The sequence below is a fragment of the Mustela erminea genome, chromosome 7 (assembly GCF_009829155.1).
Source record: "Mustela erminea isolate mMusErm1 chromosome 7, mMusErm1.Pri, whole genome shotgun sequence".
In the NCBI taxonomy this organism is placed as follows: Eukaryota; Metazoa; Chordata; class Mammalia; order Carnivora; family Mustelidae; genus Mustela; species Mustela erminea.
Window position 1 is genome coordinate 90,803,885 of NC_045620.1, and position 20,919 is coordinate 90,824,803.

The 20,919-nt window shown below is 55.8% G+C and overlaps 1 protein-coding gene across 1 annotated transcript; it reads left to right on the forward strand.

Moving 5' to 3' along the window:
* The first annotated feature begins 709 nt into the window (after positions 1-709).
* On the forward strand, positions 710-20,625 carry EMX1 (empty spiracles homeobox 1). The gene is made up of 3 exons (XM_032352456.1): positions 710-2,491; positions 8,267-8,451; positions 17,897-20,625. Exons 1-3 carry the CDS (start codon positions 1,960-1,962, stop codon positions 18,062-18,064), a joined length of 885 nt encoding a protein of 294 aa, XP_032208347.1. The 5' UTR covers positions 710-1,959; the 3' UTR covers positions 18,065-20,625.
* The last annotated feature ends 294 nt before the right edge of the window (positions 20,626-20,919 follow it).

Here is a 20,919-nt window from a genome sequence, read left to right on the forward strand (position 1 = left end):
AAAAGAGCCAGAGAGGTCGCAAAAGAGGGCTCAGGCGCTCGCCGCGGATTCGGTACCGATTCCTTCCGCAGGCGTTTCTGCCGCGGCTCCGCAGCGCTCGGCTCCGGGCTGCCCCGGACACGAAGGGCTGCAGGGTGCTGTCGCCTCGCCGCCCCCTCCTCCTACGCCCCCTCCCCACCTCGCCCAAGGGGGCCGGAACGGCGTCGGCGCGCGGGGGCTTTTCGGAGCAGTCGAGTGGAAAATAGACTTTAACCCGCTTTGTGGCTACAAGGGCGCCCGAAGCGCTCTCGCGGACCGGGGCTCCCGGCGCTCAGGCGGGCCACTCCCAAGACCCGGCCTGGAGTCCCTGCAGAGTCACGCGGCACGCGGAACCCCTGGCCTCGGGGCGTCGGCAGGCCCGACCTAGGTCTGCGCACCCGGCCGCGGCCGCGCCGTCCTTACTGACCCCGGCGGCGGCGAGGAAGCTGAGCGCGCTGCGGTCCCCTCCTCGCAGTGCGTTGGCAGGGTCCGGGTCGCAGCCTCCCCACCACTGCCCGGCGCCCTCCTAGGCCTCGGGGAGGTGTTTACTGCGGCCTGGAAGGCCCGGGTGAAAAAGTTTGCGGAGTACTGGTTCTCCTCTTCCACTCACCCCCAGGAAATTATTGCAAGAAATGGAAACCTGACGGAGCAGAGTCGTCCGCGGCTCCGCGGTCGCAGGTGGAAGGTGAGGGTCAGGGGAGGCCAGGAGGCCGCTGCGTTCCGGGGATGGCTGGTGTGTATTCTTGGAGACAGGGTCGACTTGCTCGCCCAGCTCCAGGTTAAGTCACGAGGCTCGGGCCTGGCCCGGCCCGCCTGCACCTGAGCCCCACGACCAGAGAAGGCGAGGAAAGCAGCAGACCGCCCTGTGCTGAGGCCCGCCGTCCCGGTGCGAGCAGAGCGCGGCCGCCGTGGTTGGGCCAAGGAGGTGCTTCCGAACCCAGATTTGCGGCTTGAGGTCTGCAAAGTGACCACTCCTGCAGCTCCTCTCGCGCTGTCCCCGGCCTGGCCCCTTGTGAAAAGAATTGGGCGTCCCCCTTTCCGGAGCTGTCCCCCGCAACCCTCAGAAAACGCGAAACCTCACGAGCAAGGCCTCGGCTTTCAGAACGCGGCCCAGGAGAAAGACGGTGGGTGAGCGGGAGGGTCCCCGAGACCCGGGGAGCAGTGACCTGGTTAGCAGAGAATGTATTTATCGGGCAAAAAAACCCACCCTCCCACCATCCTCTCGGATCCAAGTTGCCTGAGAACTGAAACGACATCCCAGGATGAATTGGAGAGGGTTCAACTGAGTTACACATCGGGAAGTGGGGTTGGAGTTTCTCCGAAGCCCCAGGCCCCTCGGACGCCTTCTTGGGCTCCCGCGTGGGCTGAGACGGTTGGGACGATCGCCAGACTCAGCTAAAAGGGCAGAGACGCGAAGAGAAGCCCGTGGCGAGGGGAGGATTGGGGCTGGGGGGAGGCCTAGACAGCCCGGCAGAGGCTCCAGTCCGCTTTTTGCCTCCGACTGCTGGCTCCTTCCCCACCCGCCGTCCCTCGCCCCGCCCCGCCCCGCCCCCCACCTTGGGGCAGGTGAGCGGCGGCCAATGGGCGAGCGCGGGGCAGGTGCCGGCTAACTCGCGCCTCGCAGCACAGCGGCCGAAGCGGAGCTGGGCAGTGCTGGGAGGACTAGGGGCGGGGGTCTGTCCTGGCTGGACTCGGGAGGGAGGGGGCCGGGCTCAGCCCCCAGGCCGTAGAGGCAGCTCGCAGCATCGCACGGAACCCGCGCCAGTGCCCGCGCCGGGAGCTGCCCGCTCGGCCCCAGAGGCCGGCGCGCCTAGCTGCGCGCCGTGGCCCGACTCCGCGTTCGCTCGCTCTCACGCCCCTCGCCTCTCCGCGCCTGGCTCGCCGGCAGGGTCTGAGCGCGGGCGGGCGGGCGGGGGAGGTGAGGGGTGCTGGTGTGTGTGCATGTGCCTGGCTGGGTGCACACCCCGCACGGCGGCGGCGCCAGGACGCGGAGCGCTCCCCAGAGCCCGGCTGCCTCGCTCGGCTCTGGCGACCGCGACCATGTTCCAGCCCACAGCCAAGCGCGGCTTTACCATCGAGTCCTTGGTAGCCAAGGACGGCGGCACCGGCGGGGGCACTGGCGGCGGGGGCGCCGGCTCCCATCCTCTGGCGGCGGCCGCCTCGGAGGAGCCACTCCGGCCCACGGCGCTCAATTACCCTCACCCCGGCGCGGCCGAGGCGGCCTTCGTGAGCGGCTTCCCCGCCGCCGCCGCCGCCGCCGCCGCCGCGGGCGCCGGTCGCTCGCTGTACGGTGGGCCCGAGCTCGTGTTCCCCGAGGCCATGAACCACCCCGCGCTGACCGTGCACCCGGCGCACCAGCTGGGCGCCTCCCCGCTGCAGCCCCCGCACTCCTTCTTCGGCGCCCAGCACCGGGACCCTCTGCACTTCTACCCTTGGGTCCTGCGGAACCGCTTCTTCGGCCACCGCTTCCAGGGTGAGTGCCCATGCTGTGCCCGCTTAGGCGGCCGGCCAGCGCCGGCGCTGCGGTGGCGCGGGGGAGGCTCGGGGGCGTGCGGGGCTGTTCAGAAGTTGTTGAAACAAGGCTGTGGGGGCCGCAGAGGCCGATTCCCAAACCGGGAAGAGCCGCGCCGGATCCGTTCGCGCTTCCGCGGCGTTGGGTTCCCTCCCAGAGAGCCAGGTTGGGACCTCCAGGCTTGCCCAGAAAATGGTGCGGGTTCGGACGCCAGACCCGGGCGCATCCCTGGAGCTTCTCCTGATCCTCCCCGCGGCCTGCCAGAATCTCTCGGTGCTGAGCCAGTCCCAGTCCAGAGAGCGCAGCGCCCGCAGCGCCCGCCGCCCCCTCCCTCTGCGCGGGCTGGACCTGGGACCCTACTTCCCTCTCACATCCACCACCAATTCCCAGATATCCGCCCTCGCTGGCGCGTCCCAGCGGGGCAAAGTCCACGCGCGTGCCCCGGGTCTAAGGAGAGAAGGGGCAGCGGGGAGGAGACACTGGAGAGTTAATGTTCCGTGAGGAGTTCTCCACCGTCTTGGGGTGTTTCTCAACAACCTCGACCCGACTTTGTCGAGTCACAAGTGCCTCTCGGACCCAGGGTCGGGAAGGGTTGCAGTAGCAACCGGCTTCCTTCGCCATGCGCCGACTCTGGGAGTCCACCCGGCGGCTGCGGGACCCACGGCAGTCCTCCCAAGTAGGAGGGCGGGGGCTTTTAAGGTCGCATGCTAGCCGAGCTCCCACGTCTTCACAGGACAACGGGTTTGCTAATGAAGATCCCCCACTAGCCTTACAAACGCGCGCGCAGACGAGCGCACACCACACACACACACACACACACACACACACACACGTTTCCATTATCTGACTTTCCCGAAGGAAAGAGTTGCATTTGTTGGAGTTCGTTTTCTTCCTGGAATTTGTTAAAGTTTGTTTCTCTTTTCTTGCCTGTTTTTCTTTTTAAAGAATGACCTAATTTGTACAGTAATTGCTTAGTTTCCAGTTTAATTTTGTTAGTGTAGACCGGACTGGACCTCAGCCTTTTGAGGTTCCATGACTCAGAGCTAGGTAACCCGGCTTTTAGTGAAACCAATGAAAAGGATATGGCTAGAGCTTCGGCTGCCAACCTAATCTGAGGATAAACTGCGGTCTACACAGTCAAAGTAAACCAGATGCTTGGTACTATTATCTAGATAACAGAAGAAAAATGATCTTTTTTGAAGCTTTGGCTATAGCTGCTGAACTGTTTCATGGGAAGCTGCTTTCCAGGTCCAATTTGTCAATTTGCTTAGTCCCATCTGACAAGTAGATATTGACCCAGCAGATCCCAACAATATAAAAGGTTGTAATTACTTGAACAAGAATTTTTGTGGGCAGACTTGTTTCCCCTCAGATTTCAAAGATTTGCCTAAATCATGCGGTGGGGGAGGGAGTCTATGGTGTCAGCCGTTTTGGGCATGAAATCTGTCAATTACAACGATTGTTTATTGCTATAAATGATTGAAGTTTTATTCAAAACTGAGTAAACCATCTCGGTGCTCCTTGGGCCCAGCCCAGCCTGGGTCTCAAAACCTGCCACCCATGGGCCGATCTGAGAGTCGCGGCTATTTTTGAACCGTCGGGCCGGGGCAGTAGAAGGACCCGTGGTTAGGAGGCTGGTGCAAGGACAGGGGCTCTGAGGAGAGGGCAGAGCCGGTCCTAAGCCCTGGGGTCTCTGATCATCCGGGGAAGGCCTCCCCCGCCGAGCCCTCGGCTTCGGACCCGGCGCCCCACGCCCTCCTAGATGCTTTTCCCGCCTCTGGCCTCGTCCCTGCGGGCACGGGGGCGCCGGGGACAGCTCGCGACAGATCCAGCTCCGGCTCTGAGCATTCCCAGCCAATCGAGCCCACATGAATTCTCCGAAAAACCTCAGAAATTGTCGCGGCTCCCTGAGCCATCAGTCCCGGCGGGCACGTTGTCGAGTTGCAAAAACGGTTGAAATTTTCTCTTAAGAACCGTTTCTGGACGCGGAGATGGAGCCATGTGTGGCCGCATTTTTGAACTCGGAAATCCGTTGGACACGGAAGGACTTTGCCGACCTTGAGACGTTTCGGCTTTGGGTCGGGTCTTCGTCGCCGCGGCTCCATGCGCGGCCCGGCAGCTGTGAGCCTGGCGGTCCCAGCTGGGCCTCGGGGCTGCGGGCCGAGCCGTCCCAGGCCCTCCGGCGCCGCGTTTTCTAGAGAACCGGGTCTCTGCGATGCTCATTTCAGCCCCGTTTTAATGCAAGATACGAAACCCTACACGAACGAAAAGGAACATGTCTGCGCTCGGTGCGCAGCGCGGGCCAGCGCTCGGGGAAGCGGCTTCTCGGCGGAGCGAGGCGGTGGAAGAGGAAGAGCCCACGGGGGATGGTCTGGATCAGGCGGCGGGATCCTGAAGCCCGTAGCCTTCGAGGCTTGAAGGGGAGGAGCCGGCGGAAACCGGGAATTGGCCGCACTTCGGTGCCATTTCCCGGACGCAGGAACTTTCCAGGCGGGGAACGGCGTCTGGAGGGGGCCTGGGAAGCCCCAACCCTCAGGGATCCGCGTCGGTAATGGGCCGGTGCTTCAAAGGGCGCCTTTGTTTCGGCTGGAGGAGGGGGAATGAGGTTATCTCCGCAGCTTGGCCGGCCTCTCCCACTCGTCGCCCCAGGCTCCTCCGCCCAGCCGGCCGGCCCAGAGCTCCTGGCCGGCCGCGGCCTCTCCAGAAGAGAGTTCAGCGGCCAGCGCGGGCACTTCGGATCCTTTAGTTCCCACGTCCGGCCACCTCAGTCCTGGGAGTCTCTCCTGCCAGTCCCTGCCTTCCCTGCATTGAGAGGCCGGAGAAAAATGGGGTGGGGTTCAGTTCCTCCTGGCTCCAGGGAAGCTGAAGTCATCCTCCTTCCACTTTTCCACCTCTCCTTGTCTGAAACTGGCTGCCCACTGCCAGAGGTGAGAACTACTGCAGGGAAACGGGCCACACTGGCCCTAGCCCCAAGCTTGTTCTGCTCTTGTGGTCCAGTTAAGGAAAACTGAAGCTGCGGTAGGAACTGTTGAGACCCTTAATGAGAGGGGCCCAGGAACTTAGGCACCTAAAACATCACTCTATCCTCACAGAAACATAGAGCTATTTGATCAGTTTGTCCAGATAGTTAGTTTTGCACTAAACCCCCTCTCTCTTTCAGGAAAAAAAAAAAAAAAAAAACAAAAAAACTTGCTTCTTTTGAAATCCAGTCTGTCATCACCTTTCAGTATACTGAGTCATTTTCCTGCCCCTTGCTTCTTCGTGGTTGGGTCAGATGGACCCCTGTATTTCTGCCTGAAGGACACAGTCTATCTGCCCCAACAGTGCATGACAGTAAACCAAGCCTAGCTTTTCCTAAAATAGCCAGACTTGAGGCAAAGGGATGTGTGTATGGCACAAGGACAGAGTAAGCTTATTGCTTCCATCCTCCACTTTGGGTTTATGAAGACAAACACAGAGAAGTCCACCATGCAAGGGACCAACACATACCCCCAGAATTACAAAACAACCATCAAACCATACACACCGAGGCAGACTGCAGTCCTGCTCTCCCAGCCACAGATTGTCCCTGACACCCCTGCACCCCATTCACTCCCATCTATAGGGTCTCTCCAGGCTGCCACCTCACTTTTGACAAGCCTGGGCCGATTGAGCTGCTGAGGCCAACACTGGAACTCTGGGATGAGCGAGGCCTTCTCCCTGCCCAGCTTATTTGTCCAGAGGCAAAACTACTGTTGGGACTCCACCCAGGCTCAGAACCACACCGTGTGCTGAAGCAGTTTAACATCAGCAAGAAGGGTTTGCTTCCTACCCGCCCCTTCCACCTTTCTCTGGCCTATCACACTGGTACCCACTTAAGACTTTAATTCTTATTCCTGCTTGGATCAGGAGATCCTCTCTTCTTACTCCTTCTTACTCCTCTCTGCCAGACCACTTCCCTTGATCATCTATCCCCTCCACCACCACCAGTTAAACTTCCTTCATTCAGGCCTAACAGTCCTGGACCTGCCTCCGCCTTGAAGGGCCCACTGGGCAGAGCGTCCCCTTCCATCTCCCCAAGGTGTGATGCCACTCCCTTTTGTAGCTGCACAGATCCAGCCACTTGAAACGGGAAAGTGATTGTCAGGAGACTTCATTTCCCCTCTGGCAACCTTGTTCAGAACGGGAGGGGGGATGGAAACCCAGCAATAAAAGTCACCTGTGTAAGCGTCCAAAGCCCAAGGAGTTGGAGAAAGTAACGCCAGTCAGTTTCCACCAGCAGAGGGACATGAACAGTTACCTGGAGAGTTTTAGCAATAGCATGTCCATGATGTGCCCTTACTTCCCTTACAGAGGTATTTCCAGAAATGGAAAACCTCAGCTGAGACACAAACAATTGCCTTAAACAAAACAACAGGTCAAACTGGGTAAAACCAGTGGGCCATTGCTGGAGAAATTCATTGGCCCAGTCAATTTCAACAGCTAAACGTGTGAAAACATTCCATCTCGGGCTCTTCAATGTCAGTGGCTCGAGGGTACTGATATTTGCCCCTGCATGAGGACCCACGGGTGATGTCAGGGCCTGTTTCAAGTCTGAGAGCATGTGCAACCAAGCCAGAGATTGCACGAAGACCTGGTGGGGGGTTTACTGAATGTGGGGTGGTAGGTGAAGGCTCATTTTGGCTTTTGTACTTCCTGACCTCACCACCCCGGGGGGCCTTATCCCACCCAGGGTCAGCCCCTCCTCCTGCTGGTAGGAGCTGAGTTCCCATGATGGCCAACACTTGCCAAGGGACAATTACACTCTTTGAAAATCCTGTATGGTAGATGGGAGAAAAAGACAGTAGGGAGGCTGGAGCATATATTTACACACGCCCATGCAGAAACCAATATATCTATATCTATATATATTAGAGAGAAAGATGACATCTAGATATTTATACACGTGTTTCTTCAGCACGGGACTATTCAGGGATGAAGCAAGGCCTTTTCCCACCGAGAGCATTAGGAGTCTCCTGGGGGCAGTGAGCTTTACCTGAAGGCCTGGGGGAGAGATGAGGGGAAGGGGGAGGCAGAAGCCTGACCTTAGACCTTTAGGTGTTGCCTGGACATTGACCTAGCCGCTGGCCTATTTTTACCACTTGCAAGGTAGAGCCTGGGCCTGTTGGCAGGAATTTTCAGAGGGCTAGTGGCCTGAGCATTTAGCTGCAAGGGTGGTTTAAACAGGTGTGAAAAGAGAGTGCCTTGGGTCCCTTCTAGTTCCTGAAAATGTCTTTGGCATAAGGGTGGTGAGCAGCCTCACTGTTCCCCATATCACCTTCGTGACTCTCAGCCCTGTCCCTCCTCGTGTAGCAGGGCCAGGGGACAAAGGGAGCTAAGGGATTTTTCCCACCCCGGCCTCTTCGCTGCTCCAGGCGCCTCGCTAGGCCTGGGCCCTCCTCCTGGCCCATCTAGTGATCCGCTCCTCTGCTCCTCCAGGCCTCGGTCGACCGACGGGGTAGCTTCTCGAACCCTCAGGAAGTATGGGGGAGGAGAGAGGAGTGGACTTAAGGAAGGGGTGGCACAAGGGAAAGGGGAAAAGTGGGGGCGGGAGCCAAGGATTGGAGAGCGCAACGGAGCGCTGAGGGCGTTTGCGAGTGGGGCCAGAGGGCCGGGCTCGGCCGGCTCCCGAGGGCAGCCTGGCGGCCGGGCTGCGGCTCACGGCGCCCCTTCTCTCTGTCTGTACCTGCTGTGTTGCCGTCGGCGGCGCGGCCGCAGCGAGCGACGTGCCCCAGGACGGGCTGCTTCTGCACGGCCCCTTCGCGCGCAAGCCCAAGCGGATCCGCACGGCCTTTTCGCCCTCGCAGCTCCTGCGGCTGGAGCGCGCCTTCGAGAAGAACCACTACGTGGTGGGCGCCGAGCGGAAGCAGCTGGCCGGCAGCCTCAGCCTCTCCGAGACGCAGGTAATCACTACCCCGCCGGCCCGTGCTTAGTCCGCGGGCCCAGGTGCAGGTGGGGGCGGGCAGGTGCAGGAGGGGCCCGGGGCTCACGCCCCCGCCTTCCCCGGAGCTCGGTCCCACTGAGTTCCAAAAGCCACCCCTACCCCCCCGCCCCCGCGGCCCTCCGGCAAAACCTATCTCTAGAGCCCCTTCCCTCCCTCTGCGGTTAGCCTCGCCGAGGCCGCAGGACCTCTGTCAAGCTCTAAGGACCCACCAGGACTCTGGACTCAAACCACAGCCCAGCCCGCTCTCAAAGCCCACAGGAGGCGCCGGGTTCTGAGGAGGAGGCAGGGCCACGCCGCAGTCACTCCCGAGCTGTCCCAGTGTCCCCTGGAGCCGTTTCAGCCCTGTGGTTACTGAGGCTCTTCTCCCGCCTCTCCTCTGGGGTGCTCACGGTTTTGTGGGAGGCCCGGCCCTTTCCCACCCCCCCGCCCCGGCTTTGCTGCTGTTCATGGGCCCAGTTGGCAGAGGCCTGGGCTGCCCACCAGCGGCTGTGGTGTGGGGAGAAAGCCCACGTGTCTTCAGGCTATAAACATCAAAAGCCGAGGAATCAGCCAGGAAGGGGCCAGCCCTGCTTGGGGTCGGAGGGGGGCGCTGATCTCTGCGCAGGCAGGCTGCTAGGGCTCTGGAAACTGGTGTTTGGGGCGCGCAGACATGGGAAGAAAGTGGGAATGGTGGAAAAGTAGATTCGGGGACTCAGGGACTGCGTTCAAACACTTGGAGGGCTGTTGAGTTGGGGAGGGAACACTCCGGTGGCGTTGGAGAGGTTTTGAACTGGGTGAAATTAGGGTAACCACGGAGTATTTTTGTAACTGATAATTAAGAAAAGAAAAAATTAAAGAACTAGATTAGAGTCCTATGGAGGCAGGTTTGGGTTTATTGTAAGTGAAGACTTTGCCTTAAATAAATGCTGTGTGGAAGGACCGCTTGAGCTCTTGGTCCCTGGGAGTCCGATATAGCTGTAGGGGCTGGCTGCTGCCCTGGAGGCTGATTTCAGTGTCTGGATGGGCCTTGGGAGATGGTACTACCTTCCATCCCTCAAAGCTCCCAGATGTGCAAATGAGAGAATGCCGCTTGCTTCCCCGGGGCGGGGGGGGGGGGGGGGGCCGCCTCGGGCTTTTTATCATCCTCTCCCCATTTTTGATGGTCTGGCCCCTACTATCTTCCATCCTAGTGCCCTGAGTAGGTGTCTTGGGGGGAGGGGGACAGCCTGGAGTCTCCCGGGAAGTAGTGAAAATAGGAAGGGGGCCCAGTGGGGAATCCAGATCCTAAGTGCCTCCCCAGTCCCCCAGCAGACATCACTGGCTGGTCCTCATATTCTATTTTGGTTTCTATTGTCAAGACGTCTTATCTGTCTGATGCTCCATTTAATCACACATTACTCTCTCCTCTACCGCAGGGCCCGTGCTTTTTCAGATTTGCTGGTTGGGCTGTTCTAACTGCAGAGCTAAAGCTTACAAAACAGCCAAGTTAATTTTTTAAATGTTTAGAAGAAATATAAGCTAAAAAATGAAGTTAATAAAATAATACCCCCGTTCCCTCCTGGCAAACAGTGTTTTAAAGTTGTCTAAAACAAGGTGTCAATTTATGAATGGTGTTTATAGTTAACATCATTTAAAAAGTATTAGTTATTAAATTTTAATTGCAGAAGTGTAAGAAAACAAAACGGTTTATAATCCTCCCACCCACAGATTAACACTTGTTGAAATAATGTCATTGTTTTTAAACTTTTAATTTTTTAGCTCAGTGAGGGCATTTTTAATTAACTTTCTTTCAAACCAAATCTAGCTGCCTGTTTGCTCCCCACAATGCCAGTTAGTAAATGTAATGATTGTTTCCTTCATTTTTGTTATGTTTCAAACACATTTAAAACAAAACTGGGTAGAATAATATAGTATATCCAGCTTAACTATCAAAACTCATGTCTAATCTCGTTCTATCTATAGATGAGCTGGTTTTAGCATATGGAAAAAAAAAAAAAAAACCGCAGTAGAACTACGGGAGGCTTGAGCCTGAGAAACCATCCTGTAAAGGCTTCTCTTTTCAGGTGAGGACTGAGATAGAGAGATGGGGTGGGCAGAGCTCCCTAGGAGGACAGATTGGATTTTATTCTCTGCCTCCTTGCTAATTGACTGTGTGACCTTGTATAAGTTACTCAATCTCTCTGAGCTCTAATTTTCTCATCTGGAAAATAGATTCTTTGAGGATTAAAGGCACGTAATAGGAATTCAAATAATATGAATTCTTATCCCCAGTCCTTCCCTTCCCTCTGTGTAAAGTAGTATATATATCAAGTTGGTTAGTGTTACAGTAAGCCCCTAGACTGGGCTTCCTGAATTAGTCTGGTGTTTCTTCTGCCATATCTGGTCTCCTTCACCATCATAGCTGTCTTTCTGTCCCTCTTGTAACTTATCATTTGGACTTAGGCTACCTAATTAATTATCCATCTTTCAGTATATACTGGGCAAGCCTACCTGTCATTTCCAACTATTGGCTATTTGTCAAACACCCATCTCTACCATCAGTCCCCTGACATCTATTTCTACTGTCAGTAACTACATTAACTACATTTGTCTCTCGGAGCTCTCCAATCCGTCCTGTACAGATAGCTGTTTTATATCTAGCCACATACTTCTCTGTCTGAGCTCCTTAAAATGCCTCTCCAAAGCTGGTTAATTTATACTTCCTATTTTCTGTTAATTACATTCTTCTTCCTCCTAACTAACACTAGCTCTCACCCAATTGTTGATAATTTCCTTATCATCTATTCTGTTTTATCTTCTGTGTACTTACCATCCTTCTCAAGCTTCCCTCTATACAGATCTAGTTAGCTACTGACAGGGTATTTGCTTACCTATCATGTCATCTGCTCTGTCTTTGTCTTCTTTCTGGGCCTCAGTTGCTGTATCTGTAACATTTAATGAAATGAACTCCATGGTTCTTTCCAGCCCTGAGTTTCTGTCTCATCTGTATTCTCCTCTGTATTTCTGTATCGTGCTCCCTCCAAGTTCTCAGAGGACAGTACCTCTCCGGTATATCATAATACGCATAGGACTGTGCTGCTGCGAAATTATCGACCACGTCCAAATGTCACTCTGTAGACTGGCTAGTTCCATCTCGCAAGAAAATCTCAACATACAGACTCCCGGGCCCCATTCAGGAGATTCTCTTAGAAGTTCCAGGATAGGATCCAGGAAATGTTTTGAAAACAGCTCTCTGGGTGATTCTGATGAACAACAGGCCAGCTTTGGGAGCCAAGGGTCAAGCCTTCCTGCTTCTCTCTATACCCTATAGGGTCCTGCTCAGTGACAAGCAAGGAGTCGATGCTCCATAAACATGTGTGGAATAAAGAGGCAAATTTCTGTGGATGGTACAAATCTCCATGTGTTAATTTTTATCAGTCATTTCCCTTGCTTTCTGTAGTCACTGACACCTCCCTGTGTCTCTGTTTTCTATTCTTCCCTTGCACTTTATTTTAGATGTTCTAGTTTTATCCACTGGGTAAAACTCCTGGTAAGATTAAGGAAATCAGTGTGTGGGTCTTAATTTAGGGCTCAGGGGTCTCTGTATGCTCAAAGCTTTAGTATGGAGTGTTGGGAGGTGTGCAAGCTGAACTTCTTTGTCGGGGCAGGTTTGTATGTTTGGTGGAGTGTTGGGTATCTATGCAGGGAAGGCCACGGGTCAGTCCAGAGCATGGAGGCAGTGGTCCTGGGAGAGGGCTCGTTCTCCTTTCTGGCTCTGATCACTTGCTCCTCACTGCTGTGGCACTGCTTTGGAGTCTGATCTGGATGACGGGGTGATGTCCTAAGCTTCAGTCCTGGTGGGGCAGACCCGGATTGGGGTCAGATCAGAGCTGTGAGTGGAAGTGAATGTGTGTGTGTTGTAATGGGTGTGTGTAACATGTATGTGCTACAGTGTGGAGTACATGCAGGCAGTGTGATTGATGCCCAAAGTCAGGTGATATCACATATATGTGGCATGGAAGGCGGCTCGGGTGCTTATGTGCACGCGTGGGGGTGGCATGTTAGAGGTGTATGGGGAAGGAGTCCAGGCTGATCAGCCGGTCAGTGTTTCCAGCTGCCCCTCCTGCTCTGAAGTGTTCAGCAGGTATTTCTTCACCTTCTCTGGCTTTGAGTTCAGTTGAGCTGTGACAAAGGGGTGCAGAAATGGAGTCCTCGGCCTTGGAGATTTGTGATGGGGGGAAATTGTAAAGTATGCACGCTGGCAGAATATGCACAAGGAGTGACTAGAGTCTCCTTGAAGTCACAGCTGTGGGCTGAGGGAAGTGAGGGGAGACCTGCAGGGGTGGAATATTCTTAGAAGACCTCAGGCCCAGAAAGTTTGGAGGGATGCACAGGGTTCTACATTGGTGGGAAGGAAGGGGAGGGTTTGACGTGGGTGGATTAAGATGCAGCAGGAGGTGTCAAGTCTGGCTACCATCCTGGGGCCCAAGAACAGGTGGGGAGGTCTCAGAAGGAAAGAGTGTCTGATTACCTGCCTGTGGGTTTTTCCCTCTGGGGCATTGGTAAGGAGACTTCTTGGGGTCCATTCCTGCTCTGAAAAACTCTGCTTTTAAATGTTTGTTTGTTTGTTTTAATTTTATTTGACAGACAGAGGTCACAAGTAGGCAGAGAGGCAGGTAGAGAGAGAGGGAAGTCGGCTCCCTGCTGAGCAGAGAGCCCAATGTGGGGCTCGATCCCAGGACCGTGGGATCATGACCTGAGCCAAAGGCAGAGGCTTTAACCCACTGAGCCACCCAGATGTTCCTGAAAAACTCTGCTTTTGAGATGATGGTTGAGAAGGAGATATCCAAATGACTTGAATTCTAGGGAAGGTCAAGAGACATTTGTTACTAGCTCACTGTCGGTTCTGAGACGGACTCATCTCTTCTCCAGGTCTTGGTTCTTTTCCAAGAATTTCTGCGTCACCCAAGTTCCAGAGTCCAGTGGGAGGCAGGATAGGGCAGGGGAGGTGAGGGAGACTGGAGTAGTCCCTAGGGCCTAGTCCTAAGGAGGCAGATGACTCTGTGATGTCTTTCTGAGAGTGAGGGCAAGCATCCAGATGATCTGGCAGAGGAGGAGGCAGGAAGGCTTAGGACGAGTTGGGCTGTGGTTGACGAAGAGTCAGAGGTGACCTCCCTCAGTTTGGTAGGCCTAGCATGGCATTGGGCTTGACCCTGAGAGTACGAGTAGCTCTTATGATCAAATAATAGGAAATGGATCCCCAGCAGAGAGGGCTATTACTTTGATAGGGTTTTGAACACCTTGTGGATAAGTATTCTCCTGAATATAGGCAGGCAGGAGCCACAGACTCTTCTATTTGGGATTGGCTAAAGTTGGGGACCAGTGGAAATGAAGGGATCCAAATCTGGGTCATTCAAATAGCAGGTTACTCAAAAGTAAAGTGAAATAATTGGCTGGAGCTGTAGTTTGCTTGTGTGTTAGTTCCTTCGTCCATTCATTTGCTCATCACTACATGCACACCTTCATTCATTAATGTTACATACATCAGTTGGTCCTCTGTTAATGCACGCATGCGTTCATTCATTCCTCCACAGCACCTTCCTCATCCTGTTTGACTCATGCTGACCCCTGTGCCTCCCAACAGTAAGTCTCCCTCCCTCCCCCAGATTCTCCCTAGAAGTGGTTAACCCAGTCCACAACATGGAGAATTAAGAATTGACCCTATTGTAGAAGTGTCCACTGAACTATGCCTAAAAAGAATCCCATCTCTCCAGCCATCGCACTTCCCAAACCGCTTTTCTGATTAGACCCCACTACCTCCACCACTGATTTTCTCGGGCTCTCCATGTCTGGCTGAGGCACCTCTTGCCCAGAGCACAGGGCCAGGTACTTCACCTGTGGCCAGCTTGCTGAACAGACCAGCACGTGCCCATGGGGATGCCAGCCCACACTATTACGCTGCTTTGGTTCTCCAGGTTCCCACTGCCTGATAAGGAGACAGAGGTTTGAGAAGTAAATGAATGCACTGCTGGGGTCCCTGGTGCTGACACAGGGAAAGTTACTCGGGAAGCACAGACAGGCAGCAGGGCAGTCCCAGCCCAGGAACATCTGAGCAGGCTTTTGAAGGCTAAGCAAGAGTACTCCAGGCAGGGAAACTCATGTAAACGTGGAGAAGCTTGGAAGGATCTGGCTTCTCTGAAACACTGAGACAGTTGGTGAGATGGGGTCTTGGGAGGCCACAAGGAACCTCTCTCCAAACCCATAGGAGTCACAGATTGGGGAGGGGTTTCTTCAGCCAACATCCCGATGGTGTCCGGGGCCAGTGTGCGGGTACGGTGGGGAAGCGGGTACAGAATAAACACAGCTTCGTAAAGCTAGCCCTCAGAGCGGGACGCACACTGCATGACCTGGTTCCTTTCTAGGGCCTCTGTCCTCCAGGGAGAGGGCTCTGGGGTGACCCCAGATCGCCCCGCTGGATTCTGGGGTAATGCCATTCTGGCCTCCTACTACACTCAGAGCCCAGTTCTTTTTCTTTTTTCTAAGAAAAAAATAACTCTTAATTGTTATCAGTAATGCATCAAGGAAAAGACAAAAAGTGGGAAGAAGAAAGAAATGTCACCCACACTTTAAGTACATTTCCTTCTAGTCTTTTTTCCCCATGCATAGATTTTGTTTTCCCGTGGTTGTGATCACACTGTGCCCAAACCGTATCCTGCCCTTTTCACTGACATTATTAAGTCATAAGCAGCCCCCTGTTATTACAGTCTTTGTAAACAGCATCTGGTCACTCAGCCTAAGGCTGTTCACAAGATAGCCAGTCTGCCTTAGGAGACAGTTTACCTCCCTGTTTCTAGAAAGCTGCCTCCTTGACCCTGGTCGTTTTCATGGAGAAAATATTCAGGATGCCCTTTCATTTGGGTGGGCCAGGAAAGGTGGCTCTTGCCAGAAAATGTACCGTGTGCCTGGAGCTCCACCATTGAGGACTTTCCTTCTTCGGGCCAGTGTTGTGGGGTGAGCGTAGCAGGCTGGGTCCATCCCACTCCAGACAAGTCTCCTTCCCGAAAGGACCCTTGGAGTGTGTGTGGGAGGGAGAAGATGCAGAAAGGGGCCAGATGTCCTGCTGTTGCCCAGAGCTTCCCCAATTGCCCCATCCCTCTGCTGGGCTCACTTAGCCCTTGGCCAGCCCTACGGGCCCTTGATAATGCCATTCCGGCTCCGCATCCAGGCCTCCCCAGCACTCACCCAACCTCCTGGCTGGCGTAGTGGGCTCTCGGATGGGGGGCGAGGGCAGTCAGGGGTGAGAAGCAGCTGTGCTGAGATCCACCCAGAGCCCAGCCTGCCCTGAACCCCAGAAAGGTGGTTATGGGATCTAGAAGTCTTGCCCCCAGAGCATCTACCATTTTCCTTTGTCTGTCTGAGGTGAGACAGGCAGGCGGTGGGTTTGCCCCCTGCCTTAGAGACAAGCTCCTCCCTCCCTTACTGTATCCACTGAGGCCAGGGGCCTCATTTCTTCCTATCCCTAGCTCCATGACCCCCGCCCCCGCCCGCCACCCAGTGCTCTAAAATTAAAGGGCAGAGTCTCCCTGGGGAGAGGGAGCTGTTAGGGGAAGCCTTGGACTGGATGGGCTCCATGAAGCAGACAGAGGGCCGTGCCTGGGAAGCATGAAGGCAGAGCATCTTGGGCAGGAAACTGCTTCCTGTGCCCTGACACAAGGCCTGCTTTTGGCCCAACACTGCCTTGTTTTATAGCTACAGCCTGTGCTTTTCCACCATTCTTGGAGTGGGTCGTCTTCTGAGGATGGCCCCTGTCCCCACCCAGGGTTCCAGGATCTTCCCTCAGCATTCCCTGCTGCTGCCAAAACCAAATATTCTCACTATCATTCCACACACACGACCTCCCACTCACCACCGGCAGGGACACCAGGGGTCACCCAGCGGCAGCCAGCAGCACCTGCTGGCTTTGTAAATGAGCTCTCATTTTCAGGAAACCATCCATGTCTCTGCCATCTCTGTGTCACCTCCCCCAGGGACCCTTGGGAGCAAAAGCCCAGGAAGTGCCCTGGAGCTGCAAAGCCGCCAGAAAAACACCTTTCCTACAGATGAGGGGCGTAAGCCCAGAACAGGGAAGAAACTTAGCAAAGGATCTGTGCTCAGGCCCACTTTCGCCAACTCTGAGGATGGGGGCAGGCGGGTGATGGCCTGGCTCTGCAAGGCCAGGAGGAGCGGACAGACTGAGTGAGGCTTCCTCCACCATCTTGAGCACTAGGTCTAGTTAGGGAGCCCTCCTTGATCGTGCGTAAGAGAATGTTAAAGGCTGTATCCTGGACACTGAGCAAATGCTGGGGGAGGTGGGAGAAGTGAGGGGTGAGGAGAGATACGGCTAAATCTGGGGTAGCTTCCTGGAGGAGGTGAGCTTAGCATTGTTTACCTGTCCCTCCAAGCCCCCCCCCCCCACGATCACAGAGGACAGCTCCCCTTGTCAGGACTCTCACTGTCTGACACAGAAGCAGGGGGCCCTCTCTGTTTAAGAGGAGCTCATTTCTGTATCCTGTGGTTTCTCCTGTGTAACCTGTTCCTATATTTGGATGGGCTGCAGAGGCCAGTGCTTCAGGGGCAAGAAGTTTAGAGCACTGGCCCCAATCGGGCTGCAGACACCCCTATGTCTAAGGAGGAGGCATCATTAGTGGGTTTCAGACCACCATGAGTAGCTGCCCCCCGAGGGAGCAGCCATCCACCTGCCCAGCTCGACCTCTGATGTGGGGTGGGGGGAATTCCGCCTGACCTTGTTCACAGGGTCCTCTGGAGAAGCTGATTGACCTAGTTAGTTGACCTAGTGTTAGTTGGAACCTTGAGTGGGAGGGTATGTGACCCTAGGAGTACTCTGGCTGTCCTGGGCACCGCTCTTGGAGTGGACATCACCTCCTGGTTATTAGCCATGTCCACTCTGCTTCATTGTGTTGCAAAGAGCACAGGGTGGCTGGGGGTGGGGGTACATCAGGGCCACAGGTGCTCATCAGGACTCATGCAATGGCTTTTTATACATTCACCTACTCACTCTTTACCTCCACCTCGTGAAGGAGTGATTATTATGTCTTCCTAGAAACGGGTAGGGACCCAGGCCTGCCGGGCTCCAGAGCCTGGCTTCTTCTCCTCTGCTGTGCTGTGGCTACAGGACGCTCGGCAGCTCCGTGATTGCTCCCTGCCCTCTGCGAGAGGGACTGGAAGATGGCCCCATCTTGGCCCCCTGTGTCCTCTCCCCGCCCCACCTCATTCACACCTGGAAGCGTAGTCTTTCAGATCCAGCAGGCAGCACCTGGCCAGAGGAGAGGACCCTGGCCTTGGTTTCCCCATCTGGCTCCTAGCTCAGCCTGGGCACTGAGACCCCAGGAGCTGCTCTGGGAGCCTCCTGGGTGTTTCTTACTTCTGCCCCTCCCTCCCTGGCCCAGGTGAAGGTGTGGTTCCAGAACCGGAGGACAAAGTACAAGCGGCAGAAGCTGGAGGAAGAGGGGCCTGAGTCTGAGCAGAAGAAGAAGGGCTCCCACCACATCAACCGGTGGCGCATCGCCACGAAGCAGGCCAACGGGGAGGACATCGACGTCACCTCCAATGACTAGGGTGGGCAGCCACGGATCCACGAGAGCAGAGCACCTGCTCGCTGCTGGCCAGGGCCCCCAGGTGGGCCCAGCTGGACTCTGGCCGCTCCCCCGCCAGGCTTCGGGGAGGCCTCGAGCCACGGCCTCGCAGGGCTTGGAGCCTGGGGCCACTGCTGACGGAGGGACAAGAAATGGGCTGGCTGAGGCCTGGGACTCCTCCACCTTCTCCTCAGAGGGCCCGCCTGCCTGGACAGGCCGCCGGCCACAGCAGCCTCCCAGCCACTCTCCACTTCTCTGATCTCCTGTTTGTTTTGATGCGTTTCTGTTTTAATTTATTTTCCAGGCACCCACTGTAGTTCTTAGTGATTCCCTTGTATCTCCCTTCCCTATGGGAATAATAAAAGTCTCTCTCTTAATGACATGGGCATCCAGCTCCACCCCCCGGAGCCTGTGAGCCGGGGGGTGGATTCGGGCTCTGGGGACCAGTGGGGACGGGCAGAGCAATCTGTACAGCACCTGGGAGCCTGGGGCGGGGCCCGGGAGACTCAACCCATTACCTTTTCTCCTCTGATGGTGGTCCACCCTGATCCTGAGCTCCAGCTCTAAAGGGAAACTGAGGCTAGACGTGGGGAAGGATCAACCTGTGTCTTAAGGGAGGCTAACTACACTCAGGCCTTTCCAAGGTTATGGAGCAGTGGCAAGCAGGAGCAGGTGGCTTAGGGGAGAGACAGAATATGCCCATTTCTTCGTGCTGAGAGATGCATGTACTGAGAGATGCTGGGGGCTCCTTCAAGTGAGGGGACACTGGGAGTGAAAGGGAGTACTGGGGGCTGGGGGCAGAGCACCATTCACAGAAACTGACCATCCCAGGCCCAGGTTCTGGCCCCGCTGGGACACTCATCCGTCCCCAGAGCACCCCTCCCCCCCCCACCCCCGCACCATGCAGAGGAAAGCTTCCGAGATGGGGCATAAGGCTGAGCCCACCACCTGTCCCCAAGGACGCAGGGCCTCTAGCTGGGAAAGAGCAACAGGGCAGGGCCCGACTGAGCTCTTTAGTCCACCTGCCCTTCTGCTCGTCCGCTAGCCTTTCCTCCTGTCACAATTCCTTCATCTTTAAAACGCAAGACCTGTATTCCTAACAACCTTGCCCTTATGACATCCAGACCTGTCTCCGCTTCTTCACCTCCTGTGTGCTCCCCAACCCTCTGCCTGTGCTAATGACATCACCAATCACCGATTACCAGCACCCCTGGGGCCAAACTCAGCTGCCACCTGTTCAGCTTTACTTACACCGTTCTCTTCTGGCTGTTCCCTCCTTGACTCCCACACCCCTGCCTTCATTTCAGTGCCTCTGACACTGTCACCTGCCCCTCCGTCCTCCTGTCTTGTCCTTGCCTCGTCGGCCCTATCCTCATCAGGACGGGTCCTTGTGCCTCCTGCCTCTTCACTGTGCCCTGCCTCTGGGGCTTCACGTCTATGTCTGGAACTTCTCCTGGCTCGCCGGACTCCCTCCAGCTGACCCCTGCCAAGCTGCAGACCCACCAAGCCTGCTGCCCACATCTGCTGCCTCCAGGCCCCCTGGCACCTCGAGTCCAACACATTCACCACTAACTCATCTCCCCACCAGTTCTTCAGGGCTGCCCACTTTGGCAAACAGCCAAGGTTTCTTCTACCGTGGGAAGCAGTGCCCATGGCTCCCGGGGCTTGGGGAGGGGAGGGGAGGGAAGGAGTGGTAGGCATAATGAGGTTTGTGTGGATGTCAAAGAGGAGGTCCCTCCACACTGTGGCTAGCACACAGGACTGTGTCATGCCCATCCTAGGCCCCCCGCTCTACCCCGAGTTCTTTCCCAGCCTTGGCCTCTCCTACCTCATTCCTGGTGCCCTCTACTTCAGTCTTGCCCCTGTCATCCCTGTCCCCCAGTAAGCCATGGGTTTCGCCTGTGCTGTGCCTTTACTTGTGTTTCTCTGGGCTCCTGGAATGTGCTGGGGGTTTGATCAATGTTGACGTCCATGTTGAAGACCTGCTGCCTGGGGCACATGCAGGGGTCCGAGCACAGAAGGTCCTTTTGCTGGGACTGTCAGCATCTCGCTTGGGTCCGGTCAATGCTAGAAACCAAAGGGCTTTCTCCCATCCCAATGGCCCTCCCCACCCCCTCCACCAGGAAACACACTCCTTATATCTCCAACGTCCTAACCTCAAGGTGCATTCTCTCCCTGCCAAGCAGGCAGATAACCTCTGGGGAGCACGTACACCCCAGTGGGGTGAGGTGGAGAAGGGGAGGCGTCCTTTTGGCACCGGTGGGGGCAGAGGAATGGGAGAACTGTTCCTCTCCAGATTCTCTCACTTGGTGGGGGAGGGGGTGCGTGAGGATCACAGCAGAGCCGCCCCTGTCATCCAGATAAAGGGCTGGAAAGGACCCAAGGAAACCTGCCAATCTTCCTAGGCCAGGCCCGTGAGGGGCGGGGCGGGAGTCCCCACCGCACTCCCATCCATCCCCCGTGTTGTGCCTCTCCCTGCAGACGGTAAATATTGGTGTTGTGACTTCATTAATAAAGGCTTCTGTGAGCCTGAAAAACATGGAATCAGGATGAACTATTTTCTGAGCTGCCGGCTTGCCAGGTTTGCTAATTTGGGAGTTTTTGGGCCCTCTCCAGGGAACAAACCAAAGTTTCTCTCGAAGAGACACAGATGCAGCCGGGAAGGGGAGAAGAAGCCGAGGAATGACGCTTCCGTCCCTCCCTCGACTGCTCCTTGCTCTTGGAGATCGCGGCCCTGCAGGTGGACAGGTGGACAGGGGCTGCTTGGCTTGGCTTTCCCCGAAGGAGCCTGGCACTGTCATGTCCCCTCAGCTGGGCTGGCCTCCCAGGCCCTGCAG

Bases quoted from the DNA above. Each gene is read 5' to 3' on its own strand.
- EMX1 (XM_032352456.1), top strand. From the start codon at position 1,960: ATGTGCCTGGCTGGGTGCACACCCCGCACGGCGGCGGCGCCAGGACGC. The intron at 2,492-8,266 runs GTGAGTGCCCAT...GCGCGGCCGCAG, and splicing joins CTTCGGCCACCGCTTCCAGG to CGAGCGACGTGCCCCAGGAC. The intron at 8,452-17,896 runs GTAATCACTACC...TCCCTGGCCCAG, and splicing joins TCAGCCTCTCCGAGACGCAG to GTGAAGGTGTGGTTCCAGAA.